Here is a 14,742-nt window from a genome sequence, read left to right on the forward strand (position 1 = left end):
ACAAAATATATAACAGGTCTACTCGTTTTTAGACATTTTAGTGAGCGAGAACAATACATTCTGTTAAAATGAGAAATATAGTAAATATGAGCTGAACATGTCGTCACATTGATGCTGTTTATACACAAGATGATACTTTTTGTTGCAGTGTTTGTCCTGCCGTGCCTGCAGGGGGACGCAGGACTACCGGGGGCGTTCAGCCAAATGCAACTGTTCTCGGGTTCAAACCCCAGAACGACTGTTGAACAGAGTCCAGACGGTCAGTCAGTCAGTCACACACACACACACACACACACACACACACACACACACACACACACACACACACACACACACACACACACACACACACACAGACAAACACACACACACAGATCTTTAAACAGATGGTGTATAATTTGTATATCAATTACTTAGTTTGAATATTGAGGTTTTAGGATTTATTGATATATAAATGCTGCTTTAGGCGTGAAATATTCCTTTGAACTCACTTCCCCTTCGCTGTTAGTGACGTAGAGGAATCTTCTATGAGGTGCTTCACGAGGCTGGTTAACAATTAAAAACATACATCTTCATATAAACGTATTTCTGTGTCTCTGTTCAGATCTTTGTTGCAGACGGAGAGAGACAGATGCGGAGGCTGCGGGGGGAGAACGTGATGGTGCTGCGGTCGGACAGGAAAGCTCTGTTCATCTACTCGGACTCTCAATGGATCAACGTGCTGGTAACTGCTAACTGCTGGAGACGCATCAGAAACACACGTTTTTAGTTCCCCCACCATGATATCATGTAAACAAACTGGCATTTAAAGAGTAGGAAGAGGACCTTTACCTTTGTCCTCTAAGGTAATACATTTAAAACATTTTTCTTTTCTTTTTTATCTGCACAAAAAATAAAAAATAAATAAAATAAAATTTACTTACTTAAGTTTAAATAAAAACTTTCATTGACTAATCCCAGACTATGGAATTTTGTTTATTTTTAGAATAAATTAAATAATTACATTTTTGTTTTACAATCACAACAATGGTATTATGTAAAGTGGAAATTAATAAAATAAATAATAATAAAAATAAAAATATACCATTGTTATGGCAGTTATTTTGACATTGTTCTCCTTTAAGAACAGAGTAACTTTTTAAAAGTGACAGATGTTTGTTTGCAGTGACTTTATTCTCGTTGTCCTCATTAATATTCCTCTTTCTTTTACTCACAAGTCCCCTGCTGAGCGCCGCTACGTTGGTGTTCACCCCGGTGGACGAGAGGGTTGCCTCCCTACGCCTTCCGGTTATAGAACTAATGTTTCAGATTATACAGACATTACATGAATGCAGCACAAAAGCCCTGACACAAATACAACAAAAGTGAAAACATTTTTTGTGTAACAGCCCTGTGACAAACCGACTCAAGTCAAATCATAACTTCCTTGGCAGAGGTAATGACAGAAGCATGTTGGATTATACTTTCAGATGAAGTCATGACAATGAACACAATGATTGTCTGATAGTGAACATGATTCATGAAGGTTTGAAAATATAAACATATAAGAACAACGCTGTTTCTCCAGACTGTCTCTACAGTATTTTAGTATCACAAGAGTCAGGCCGAAGTATCTTAAAGGTAACAATGAGTTTGATAGATTTTCTAAACCAGGGGTAAAAGAAGGCATAGATCACTGGGTTTAGACAAGAGTTAAAATACAGCAGCCAGACTGAAACAAGTGAGGATGAACTACTGACTTTAATATCCTCACCTTTCAGGGATGGAGAGTAATATGGAACGAAACACATTATAAACACAACTACAACAATACCTAGAGTCCTGGCTGCTTTCATCTCAGATTTCTTAGCAGTTCCACCAACTGAACGCTGGAGTGTAACAGCTGCAATATGAGAGCTCATGGCTCGAGCCTGAGACACAGCCACCACAAATACTCTCATATACAGAACTATGATGACAGTAACGGGGACAATAAAGGTAAACACAATGTCAACAGTTCCTGTGACATAGTTAAGGACAAATACACACTCTCCATAGCAGGAATTATATGAATCAGGTTGTCTCAGAAAGTCCTTGAAAATGAGACAATTATAGAGAATAGAGCAAATCCAACACAGACAAACACAGACTTTTGTTCTGTTCAGAGTAACTCTGGTGGTGTAACGTAGAGGGTCACAAATAGCCAAATAACGATCAATTGATATGAGCACCATGTTTCCAACTGAAGAAGATGTAATGATAATATTTACAACATGATACAGAACACACATTAGGTCACCCAGGAACCAGCAAGCATCTGTTGAAATGATTCCAGCCGGCATTAGCAGGAGGCCCACGAAGAAGTCTGAGACAGCCAGGGAGAGGATGAGGAGGTTGGTGGGGGTGTGGAGCTGCCTGGAGAGGAAGAATATCATCACGTATGAGGTTATCATCAATAGTAGCTTGTTAGTAACAGCAGTAGAACAAAGAACATTCTTATTGTCATGAAATTATTCAAAATGTTATGTCACACAACATCATGTTTGAATACTTAATATTTCAAAAGAGAATTAATATTAAATAAAACATTCATATGTAAAAGAAGACATGTAGGCCTAATTATTTTAAACATCTAATATGAAAATATATAATCTTAGGCTGAAAGTATGTCTGCCTGAAGTGGGAGATAGAGATGATGACCAGCAGGTTGAGAGCTGCAGTGAGGAGAGAGATGAAGGACAGCACGGTGTAAGCGATCATGGCATCTGACTGAGATGGCATGGGTTTCCTGCAGGAATTGTTGAGTTGTGGAAAGCAGAGTTCAGCTCCTTCTGAAGTCTCCATCTGCAGAGGGAGGTGTTGGGAAGCTGCTGAGTTCTGGCAAAGCTCTCTGTTATACAGCTGATTTATCTCTTCTCGTCTCTCATGCCAGACTACTGCTATGTTCTTCTCCAGTAAAACTGAAGTCCCTCCTCTGTACTTTGTTTTCTGTAGTTACTAAGGCAATGTCAGTCGTGTGTTGGCCGTGTCTGAAAACAGTGTGACCCTCGAGGTGTTGACCCCACGGCATCATGATTCTGATAGTGAACGTGGTTCATGAAGGTTTGAAAATATAAACATATACGTTGTTTCTTCAGCCATTACACCTTTTGACTTTACTTCAGTGACTCAATAACAGTGTAGGAAAGATTGGTGACTCCAACCCTACATTATTACATAATATTATGATATCTTTAATAGGACAAACCAACAGGAACTGAATGAAGAATATTAAACTACAAAACATTTACAACCCCATCCTCCGTGTTTTAGGAGCATCACACATTCCTGATCATAATCTGTAATGTAATCATAGATATGGAAAAAACACACAAAGACATACACAAGTTAAAACAAAGAAATATTTGAATGCAAAATACAATGAATTTTATTTGACCTTTCACACTGAGCTAACATGTTTTAATAATAGGAAGTTTTGCTTTAACTTGTTGAGTTTGATACAGGAAATGAGGGTTTGTGGAGGTGTCACCTCTCTTCCTTCCCCTTTCTCCTGTTGCTCACACCGTGACGAAACATATCCGTACTGTCCTGCATTATTTTCATGCTATTTCACTGATTTGCTATGTATAAAGGTATACACATACATATATAGACATGTACAGTATATCCATATCTATATAGGTATATTAGTTTGTCATAGGAACACAGGTTGGCATCTATTTTGTTGTGTAATTGTTTAATTCATTTGAATTCAATCAATCAGGTTTTATTCAGTGTTGATATCAAGAGTTTTTCAGGATTAAACATCCTAAGTAAGAAATATCAACTCTAAGTCTATGAAAAGGACAACATAATCAAATCAGAAAGCTTTACAAAAGGGAGCTCTTCATACTAGTGGTACTGGATCCCTGGACAGAAGTCTATAAGACTACAACCAAGCCACAGATCGCGCTCTTCTGTTGCTGCCTCTTCTCGTGCTTCTTCTTCTTACAGCTTCTCCTCGTCTGCCTTTGGGTCTTCAGGAACCTTCCACAACGACCTAAACCCCAGCCACAGAGTGGGTGAGATGTCCCAACAACAGGCTAAGAGAGAGAGAGAAGAGGGAGAGAAAGGTGGAGTAGATCATTCTAATCCAAGACCAAGGTCCAAAGCACCGACAATGTCCAAAATGCCAAGGTCCTAACTCAACCTGCTACAACTTCACATCTGTCAATCAGAACCTGTAGATGAAACAATAAATGTTCATGTCATTCATCATTTCATAAACATTTATCTTACTTTTTAATAGTTTAGTGTTGTAGTTATTAGTTCAATATACAGTTAATTTATAAAGAACTTGATCCCGTAATTTGTGCGTGTATGAAATGTCACGTCAATGTACACCAGGCCAGAACTCTGTAGAAGCCTTCAAATTATAAGTCTACATTAATTATGGCGATCAGTTTTTTCTTTAGATGGGTGGTTGTGGAGGACTTCTTTCCACAGCCAGGTAAAAATTACAGAAAGAGAGAAGGGATGGGGAAAACAAACGGCTTTTCCAGGCAGTGCGAAACAAATACTTCTCAGCACTCTGCTGATCTTCCAAGATTGGCCGAGGCCGGGCATGTTCAGGGTGGTATGTCCGTAACCCGCTCTCATCAACCCTCCAGAGCCCAGTCTACTGCAAGAGACCAGAACCAGGTTACCAGCAGCATTGTGTCTGATTACTTGATTCTGTCCAGCTGTCTGATCCCAAGCTGAGATACTCCCACTCTTCGCCTGACTCATCTGGACGTTGGCATCCTTCATACAGTGGAGCCACTGAAGCGGGGCATGGTTCCACCAGAGGGTGAAGGCACGTCGCAGGAGATAATGACGCAAGGCGCTGCACCTGCCCGCCACCTAAATGGTACCCCAGATAACGTACCTCCCTCCACCCAACGACACTCTTCTTCGGGTTAGCCGTGAGCCACGCTCTCCTTTGGGACTCTAGCACTGCCCCCAACTGCTGCAAATTCTGCCCCCACGTCTCGCTGTGGATGATGACATCATCTAGGTAGGCAGCAGCGTATGCAGAGTGGGGCCGCAGCACCTGGTCCATGAGCCGCTGGAAGGTGATTGGGGCTCCAAATAACCCGAATGATAGCGTCACAGATTGGTACAATCTGTACGGAGTGGAAAGGGCTGTTTTTTCCTTGGACTCTGGAGACAGAGGAATCTGCCAGTTGCCCTTGATTAAATCTAGTGTTGTGTAAAAAATAGCCGTGCCCATCCGATCCAGGAGTTTGTTGACCCGGGGAATCGGGTAGGCATCAAATTTGGACACCTCATTCACCCTGCGATAGTCCACAACAGAACTACACTGACCCATTGGGTTTGCTCACCAGCACGACGGGGCAGCACCAGTTGCTGTTGGACTTTTCTATTACCCCTATCTCCAGCATGGCCTGAAGCTCCTCCTTAACAATTTTGCTCTTGTGTTCAGGCAGCCGATAGGGCCGTGACCGCACCGTCACGCCTGGGGTTGTCTCTATGTGGTGATATGCAAGAGTTGTGCACCCGGGCAGGGGGGAGAACACATTGACAACAAGCCTTTGCTATGAGTCAAAGTCTGCCTTCTGACTCTGTGAAAGATGGCTGACACAAGGGATCGGGGCTGATTTGTCAGCCAACTCAACTTTCTCCATCACCGTAGTAGCCAGAGAGGAAGAGGCCACCTCTCTCCACGCTTTTAGGAGATTGAGGTGGTAAATATGAGTTGTTCCCCCCCTGTCCGAGGGCACTTGCCAGTTGGCGAATAATTTGGAGTTAGTGGACGGGAGAAATACAAGCACATTATCTCTTGTGTAAATTGCCTCAATCGCAACCCTCTGTTATACAGGCGCTGTTGACGTTCCTGAGTGTGGAGCAAATTCTCCCGTGACAACTGCCTTAGGTGCTTTGCTCTTAGGTACAGGACGTACTGAACTTCATTCTTCCTTGCGCTCGGACCTTCCTCCCAGTTTTCTCTAACCAGGTCCAAAACACCCCGAGGCTTCCTGGCAAACAACAGCTCAAAGGGAGAAAATCCCGTGGATCTCGTGAACGAACTTACTTGGTGAAAGTGGGAACAGGGCTGGATAGTGTAGGGGTAGTAGCGTTCACCGCTGACGGGAACCTCCTTCTCGAGGCTTGGACGGGCTGGCCCACTGGAATAGTTGGAGGCCTGGCTTCCTCCTTCATGCTCCGCCATGGAAGGGAGAGATGCTCCTCTGCGAGGACGACCACAGTTTCGAGACTGGTGGGGCGTTGGCTCTGGACCCAGTTTGTCGTGGAGGACGGCAGGCTGGCGCTAAACTGCTCCTGGCTGGAGCCAGCACCTTGCTACGTCAAGACGCTGTTGCACAAAGAAGAAAAGGCAGCCACCGTCCTTAAAGGGCATGCCCCTGAGCCGGCGCCGGTGTCCTTCCGGCTCCTATGGAGAGAAGAGGAATCAGTCGCATCGCCCACTCCTCCTTCGGCCACACATCTTTGGCAGTCATCTTTTGCAGGTCAATCAGCGGTGGCCGGTTCAGAGAGGTCCCTGGTCCGTTTTAACAGAGCACGCCGCAATGTGAAGCAGAGCCCGGCTCTATCGCTGCTGCGAAGTGCCGGTGCTATCCTGCATAGCAGCAAGACCCTGAATCACCTGTCCCAGCGGGCTCTTTGGAGTCTCTTCTTGTGTCATTTCCTAACAACAGGCTAAGAGAGAGTGAGGTCGAGAAGATCGCTCTAATCCACATGGGACCAAGGTCAAAAGCGCCGACAATGTCCAAACCCAACCTGCTACAACTTCACACCTGTCGATCAGAACCGGTAGGTGAAACAATACATTTTCATGTTGGCGGTGCTAGCTAGCTCCAAGTTAGCTGCTAAATTATTTGTGATGAGGTGATATCTCAGGCAAATTCTTTGCTGCAGGAATCGCACAGAACAGAGCATCAACAGTTACATCCGGGGGTTTATGAATGTAAACTTTCCATTCACTTGGCCAAGTAACGTTTTCTCATCCACATCATGTTGACGAGGCTACTGCATACCTGTCAACCCTCCTGTTTTTCCTGTAATTATCCCGTATTTTTAACCTTTCAAAAATAAAAATAGGCCTAATTTAAAAATGTGTACAGTGGTAAAGTGGCCTCTGGTAAAGCAATTGGCAGTATTATGTTTAACTTTAGCTGAAAAACGTTTTCCGCCAGTAAACACACAGAAGAAGAAAACAGGAACAATAACACAGAAGAAGACGAAAACATATGGATGAGAGTCACAGTGAACGTGAGACGCAGTTGTACCTGCCAAACAAGTCAAAACTTTATGCAAGTACCTAGCCAAATGGGACGAGACCTTCCCTTATTTATTAAAAAGCAGAGCCGGGCAAACTCATACTTTTTGTATTGCACACGGCGGAATAAGCGTTCAAGCACAAGCACGCCCAAGAGGCACAAACACATACACTGTCAATGACTTCATTTGTGACAAGAACTGTTTGAGAGGCAAACCAAGTGACCAAAGCTGAGGGAAAGATGTCGATGTTTTGCTCCATAAATAATGTAGCCTTCAACTTCTGCGATGATTTCAGTGACAGTGTAGCGGACAAGTTTCCCGACTCTGCCATCGCAAGTAAGTTCTTGTCGGGGAAACAAAAGCCACACAACTCATCAATCATCAAATAAATTGATGATAACTAATAAATAAAATACATAAATCTTAAAGTAATACATACTTTAAATAAACAAGTATTTCCTGAATGTATATACTCGTCCTTTATGTGTTTACATTTACATTATATGGGGGCTGGTGGCTGAGAGCTGTTGGATGGATGGAGTCCGCCAGAAAATGTCCAATATTTTGAAATTCCAATGTTGACAGGTATGGGCTGCTGTGGCCGCGTCGCATTGGTTGACGTAAACTGGCCCGCCAGAGGGTCCAATCCGGCTTGCGGGATGATTTTGCAAAGTGTAAAAATGACAGCGAAGACATTAACTTCAAATTCTCAATACAAGTAACTGCTATTTCAAATATGTCCACTGGGGGTCGCACACAACACTGCCAAGCAAGCAAACTGTTCCTGCTGGAGCTGCCGGTGAAAGAACTTCTGGAACTGGCAGGTTCTGTCAACATTACACTCACAGTCTCATTACCCAAAATGTCTTTGTCAAAAAAGGAGAAAAATGGACACGGAGTGAAGAGTTTTCGAAGTAAAATGGACCGTTTCCTATTTATTGACAGAGGTTAGTGGGAAAGCTGTGTTCTTGGTGTGTTCACAGCAGGTTTCAGTGCTCAAAGAATATAATATTTGGCGTCACTATGAGACTCATCATGGCGGAAATATACAACAGCTTGCAACTGAGGAGATAAATGAATTGTTAGCGGGTCTGAAGAAACAGCAGTCTGTTGTTACCTGTATCCAAGATATCGGCGATGCAGCAGTGAAAGCTACCTTATTGCTAGCAAAATAGCATTAGCATCAAAGCCATTCACGGTCAAGGCTTCTGATCTGTCGACATCCAACTTGAAGTAATCAACTTGCAGTGTAATTCAGATTTGAAAGACTCATTTGCCTCGACGGGCTTAGACACCTTTTATCAGCATCTCTTGCCAAGGCACCCCACATTGACAGCCCTCGCTGCAAAGGTTTTGACTACCTACCCTATGCTCGCAGTATTTAATAAATCACGATTTAGTATGTCGGCCACCGATGTTGACATCGCCGCTACCGGAAACAGCCGACGCCGTGTTCTGACGTCACAAGTAGAACACAGTCCACCAGTTGAATACACAGACAGCACGGCAGACGTGGCGATGTTGGACTCTGGCTGGGATCTTTCGACAGAATCGAGTGACAGTGAGTCGTCAATAGACTCGTTGCACCTTCAAGAAGAGGCGTTTATTGAAGAGGATGCCGGTGTCGTGGATTTAGATCATGCGGGCGAGTTTAACGTGGTGGAAACAGAGCAGCTCGAGACACAGTATTCAAGATGGAGACACAGGCGGGAGCGAACATGCGGATGATGGTGACGGTGATCCTGGATTTGGCGGAGATCCGCTGCAGCAACAGAACACAGACAGGTATATACATTTGACTATAATTCATAGAACTTCCCAATAAATAGTAAATACATCATAACAAAACGTAACATCATCCTCGATCGTAAATAGATCACAAGCTATCCTATATGGAGTCGATAGCTTGGTTTCCTTGAATTGTTATGAACCCGACTAGTTGTCCGCAGATTGCTCGATCGCTAAATATTCAATTATTTCTCAACTTCGACACATCGACGTCTGTAAGTTTAATAACTTATTCTTTCTTGAAGTTTCTGCGGTTGAGGTTCTATCGTTGTGTCTGATGTCAAACGTCATATATTACGAGCTGTATATAAAGCATTAGCTATTAGCTAACAAACAGACTGGAGGACAGCGCTGCTTTATAAAGTATAGTCTGTATACTGACTGTCTTACGGCTGCCTATAGTAGCGGAAACACTTACCAGATGTTCATGGAAGTTACGATGTCGTACCTTTACGAGAATTACGTGAAACGGGTAAAAAGTTGCTACTAGATAGATCCGACCTCCGTACGACCATAACAGGCTTACGAGCCTGTCGTCAAACACAGGCATATAAATAGTATGCAATTAAGATGACGTTAATATTGGCCTTTTTCTGGATATTGCATATTGTGTACATGTCCTTACCACTCTTCTTTTGTACATTTAGGTGTACGTGTGAAAACTGTACAATTATGGAAGCAATTGAAGAGCTGCTGCCAAGAAAAGGATGTCATGGAGGAATTCAATGAATATGAGGGACATGGTTCAAACATAACCTGCATAACAGATCACCCAGGATTCAAATCAAAGTGTCTGGATGTATGGGTGTTGCAGACAACCTACCAAAGGTATTCAAAGAGGGACAGACAACAAGCATGTGATCAGCCACGTAATGAGAAAGTTACTTGTGTGCACAAATGTGTAGAGCTCAGAAACTTTGATGTATTTATGGGAAGTCGAATGGTCACTCTGGCCCAGTCACAGAATAAATAGATAAATAAGGTTGAAGTGATTACCATTGACATGTATTATCTTGTATTTTACAGAATCTATCACTATGTGGCATACTGTCAGCTGGTGAGATTTTTTTGGGGAATACTTGGTAAGAACCACAGAATGCCATCATGTGCCATTCAAAGAATCTGTGCTACGTTTCCATCTGACAACTACACTTCGTTCAACTATGTGGCATACCGCCAGCTGGTGGGATTCTGCCGGGGAATACTTGGTAAGAACCACAGAATGCCATCATGTGCCATTCAAAAGATCTGTGCTACGTTTCCATCTGACAACTACACTTCGTTCAAGTATCAGCACTTTATTAGAGTCAATAACAAAACACAATGTCAGTTCAGTGATTGAATCTGCTTCTATACAGCACAACAGCATCCCTCTTGTTTGGTTCTTCCACCGACTGCTGAGTGGAGCTGGGACTTCCAAAGGTTCCTCATCAACATTGTCTTGGCACAAAGCGTAGAGTCTCGGTCAAGAGTTCAGTAACAATCTGCAAAAAAGATGTTTTATAATGAAGAATTATCTATAATATATATATATATATATACAGTATATCTCAAAAGTGAGTACACCCTTTAGATTTTTGCAAATATTCTGTTATATCCTTTCAGGGGATAACATTATCCTACTGAAACTTTGATATAACTTAAAGTAGTCAGTGTGCTGCTTGAATAACAGTATAGATTTATTGTCCTTTGAAAATTACTCAGTACACAGCTGTTAATGTCTAAACAGCTGGCAACAAAAGTGAGTACACCCCATAGTGAACATGTCCTAATTGTGCCCAATGATGTTGTTTTCCCGCCCTGGTGTCATGTGACTCGTTAGTGTTACAAGGATTCAGGTGTAAATGATAAGCAGGGCTGTTAAATTTGGTGTTATGGGCACAATTCTCTCTGAATGCTGGACAACATGGCACCTCATGGCAAGGAATTCTCTGAGCGGCTGAAAAAAAGGATTATTGCGCTTCACAAAGATGGCCTTGGCTATAAGAAGATTGCCAACACCATGAAAATGAGTTGCAGCACAGTGGCTAAGATCATACAGCGGTTTTCCAGGACAGGTTCCACTCGGAACAGGCCTCGCCAGGGTCGACCAAAGAAGTTGAGTCCACGTGCTCAGCGTCATATCCAGAGGTTGGTTTCCAAAAATAGACGTGCGAGTGCTTCCAGCATTGCTGCAGAGGTTGCAGAAGTGGGATGTCAGCCTGTCAGTGCCCAGACCATACGCCGCACACTGCATCAAATCGGTTTGTATGGCCGTCGCCCCAGACAGAAGCCCCTTCTGAAACCGATGCATAAGAAAGCCCGCAAACAGTTTGCTGAAGACAATGAATCCAAGAACATGAGTTACTGGAACCATGTCCTGTGGTCTGATGAGACCAAAATAAACCTGTTTGGGTCAGATGGTGTCCGGCGTGTGTGGCGGCACCCTGGTGAGGAGTACCAAGACAAATGTGTTTTGCCTACAGTCAAGCATGGTGGTGGCAGCATCATGGTCTGGGGCTGCATGAGTGCTGCCGGCACTGGGGAGCTGCATTTCATTGAGGGACACATGAATTCCAATATATACTGTGACATCCTGCAGCAGAGCATGATCTCCTCTCTTCGGAAACTGGGCCATAGGGCAGTTTTCCAACATGATAATGACCCTAAACACACCTCCAAGATGACAACGGCCTTGCTGAAGAAGCTGAAGGTTAAGGTGATGGACTGGCCAAGTATGTCTCCAGACCTAAACCCAATTGAGCACATGTGGGGCATCCTCAAGAGGAAGGTGGAGGAGTGCAAGGTGTCCAACATCCGTGCGCTCCGTGATGTCGTCGTGGAGGAGTGGAAGAAGATTCCAGAAGCAACCTGTGCAGCTCTGGTGAATTCCATGCCCAGGAGGGTTAAAGCAGTGCTAGATAACAATGGTGGTCACACAAAATATTGACACTTTGGGCACAATTTAGACATGTTCACTATGGGGTGTACTCACTTTTGTTGCCAGCTGTTTAGACATTAACAGCTGTGTACTGAGTAATTTTCAAAGGACAATAAATCTATACTGTTATTCAAGCAGCACACTGACTACTTTAAGTTATATCAAAGTTTCAGTAGGATAATGTTATCCCCTGAAAGGATATAACAGAATATTTGCAAAAATCTAAAGGGTGTACTCACTTTTGAGATATACTGTATATATATATATAATATGTGTGTGTATCTGTATTTGTATCTTACATATCAATATTGAAATATTATGATGCTGACCTTTGGAACAACCAACCTGGTATGGAACTTGCAGTCCAGCTGACCTGACATGTGGTCGCCTGCATGGACTTGTGGTGTATCCGTGGAGGGACATCCGTCTGCACAGCAATTTCATTCTGACATGTCTGAAATGTACAAAACCCAACTTTACTTATAAATCTTTCAAACCAGCTTGAAATTGTATTGCACATTTATACATGTCTGTGTAAAGATAATATCTAGTAATATTCATAATAAAAGATGTGGTTGAATTGATTGAGAGAGCAATGATACCAAATCAAACAATTAAATATATGAATTATGTACATGCATGTGGTGATGCCCTCTCTGGGAACCATCACCTTATCATGGAGGAGAGGTTAGTGCAGGGGTCGGGAATCTATGGCTCGCGAGCCATATATGGCTCTTTCGATAACGCGATATGGCTCGCAGACAATTTTGAGCTGACATTTTTTAACTTAACAAGTAATAAATAATTATACTGTGCCATTTTAAAGTAAAACATTTAGCAGCGGATTTGTTTTTAGTTCTCCCCTCTCCTTTCCTCCGCTGTGTGTGTGTGTGTGTGTAGGGGGCGGAGCCCCGCCCGTCGTGAGACTGCGCAAAGCAAGCAGTAGACCGGGGGGGTGGCCAACATTAAAAACTGGGACTACGTCAAGGGCCAAACACGGTCCACATGTATTGAACAGGGTACACATAAAGTGCAAAAAGATATGGAACATATTTAAGTCAACTGCAAACGGATTGCTGAGCAGTTAAATTAAAATATCTGAGCAGCAAAGTCGGCAAATGCTCTCAGTTGATCAGCAGAATGCTGTCGGGAACACAGAGGTGGAGATGTTTGTCAGTGTTTGGAAACACGTAGTGACCAAAGTTTCCTTCTGCATCCGAGTCTCCCACAGGCAGCTCGGCTTGGAACGCTCTCACTGCATCACACATGTCCGTGATCACACGGCCCTGAAGCTGCAGGTTTAACAGTGAGATGCTTCGTTATGTCGCACAAACAGGCCCGCTCACATCGTCCCAGAGATCTGTGGTGTCTTTCCCTTTGCTTTCCAAAAACTTTCATTCCATTCACATATTTAGATACTTCCTCAAATGTCTTTTCCCGTGGTTGTGCCATGCATTGATTTAATTACCAAAACTGGCGGGCCAGTTATGACAGACATATGACATTTTCTCGCGGGCCGGATATAATTGCCTTGAGTTTGACACCCGTGCATTAAACACTGAAACGTGCACATAAATGAGATAAATAACGTAAGCGTTTAGTTTATTTAATAAAAGAGCTCCTGTTCAATGCAACACTGATACCTCTATTAGTACTAGGAGACGTGTTATTCTTAAAAAATGCACGCATAAAGTTGCATTCAAATTTATATATTTTTATATATGGCTCTCAAGGAAATACATAAAAAAAAATATTTGGCTTTTATGGCTCTCCCAGCCAAAAAGGTTCCCGACCCCTGGGTTAGTGTGTCCCTAGCTAGAGGACCCAGCTCACCTCTTAGTCCCGCGCCATTTGGGCAGAACGAGACGCAGAGGACCGCAGAAGCTGACGGAGGACGATCAGCGGATCACTGAGCAAACAGCGGATCGAGGATGTGCGCCGAACAGAGGACCACAGATCACTGAGCCAGCAACGCTAATTATCGGCGACTCTACTGTATCAGGCATTAACATTAATGGTAAGAAAGATACCAAAACATACTGCTTCCCTGATGAAATGTTCTGTGACATAACAGAAGAACTTCCAGAAATGCTGTCTGTCCACAAATATGTGAATAAGGTTATTATTCATGCGGGGAATAATGATATCTCAAGGGGAGAAACGGAAACACTAAAAATGTGACTTTACTGAACTGCTAAAAGTTGTAGGCTCTAAAGACATTGAAACATACATCAGTGGTCCCATCCCACCAGCCAGGTCAGGGGTGAATTGTTTTAGCAGAATTTTGGGGCTCAGCAGGTGGCTATCAGTGGCCTGTCCCCTGCACAAAGTGAACTTTATTGACAACTTCAATCAACAGATCTGGAGAAAAACAGTTCGCTTCCAATATATATCATGCCATTAGCCACCCGACTTTTGCTAAATGCAAGGAGACACCATCCCCCACACCACCAGATAACCACCATGATGACATCCAAACAACTGAAGCGAGTGACCTTGCTGCAGTACCAGCCACAACAAGCCTGCACACCAAGGACCCCAGTCCCTCAACTCCACCGACAGACATGGATGAAGTTGAAATTTTGTGGAGTAGCACTGAGACACTCTACCCCCTCCCCTCCCCCTCTTCCTCATCTTCCTCTCCCTTCCTCCCTTTTATCGACAGGATGAACAAATTGGTGAAAGGTGGTCTTAAACTGACACCTCAAATAATAACCCCCGCTCAAAACCATCATACCCCACCATCATCCCCCATTCTTCTCCCCCCTCCTAGA

At 43.3% G+C, this 14,742-nt stretch overlaps 1 protein-coding gene across 1 annotated transcript; it reads right to left on the bottom strand.

The window, feature by feature from the left end:
• Window positions 1-1,574: 1,574 nt before the first annotated feature.
• LOC115026181 (trace amine-associated receptor 13c-like) lies at window positions 1,575-2,823 on the bottom strand. The gene is made up of 2 exons (XM_029458859.1): window positions 2,654-2,823; window positions 1,575-2,394 (listed from the first exon to the last, which is right to left on the bottom strand). The coding sequence occupies exons 1-2, from the start codon at window positions 2,821-2,823 to the stop codon at window positions 1,575-1,577; spliced, it is 990 nt and encodes a 329-aa protein (XP_029314719.1).
• Between the last annotated feature and the right edge of the window lie 11,919 nt (window positions 2,824-14,742).

Source organism: Cottoperca gobio, chromosome 21 (genome assembly GCF_900634415.1).
Source record: "Cottoperca gobio chromosome 21, fCotGob3.1, whole genome shotgun sequence".
Classification (NCBI taxonomy): Eukaryota; Metazoa; Chordata; class Actinopteri; order Perciformes; family Bovichtidae; genus Cottoperca; species Cottoperca gobio.

Bases quoted from the DNA above. Each gene is read 5' to 3' on its own strand.
- LOC115026181 (XM_029458859.1), bottom strand. From the start codon at position 2,823: ATGGAGACTTCAGAAGGAGCTGAACTCTGCTTTCCACAACTCAACAAT. The intron at 2,395-2,653 runs GCAGACATACTT...CTTCCTCTCCAG, and splicing joins ATCTCTATCTCCCACTTCAG to GCAGCTCCACACCCCCACCA.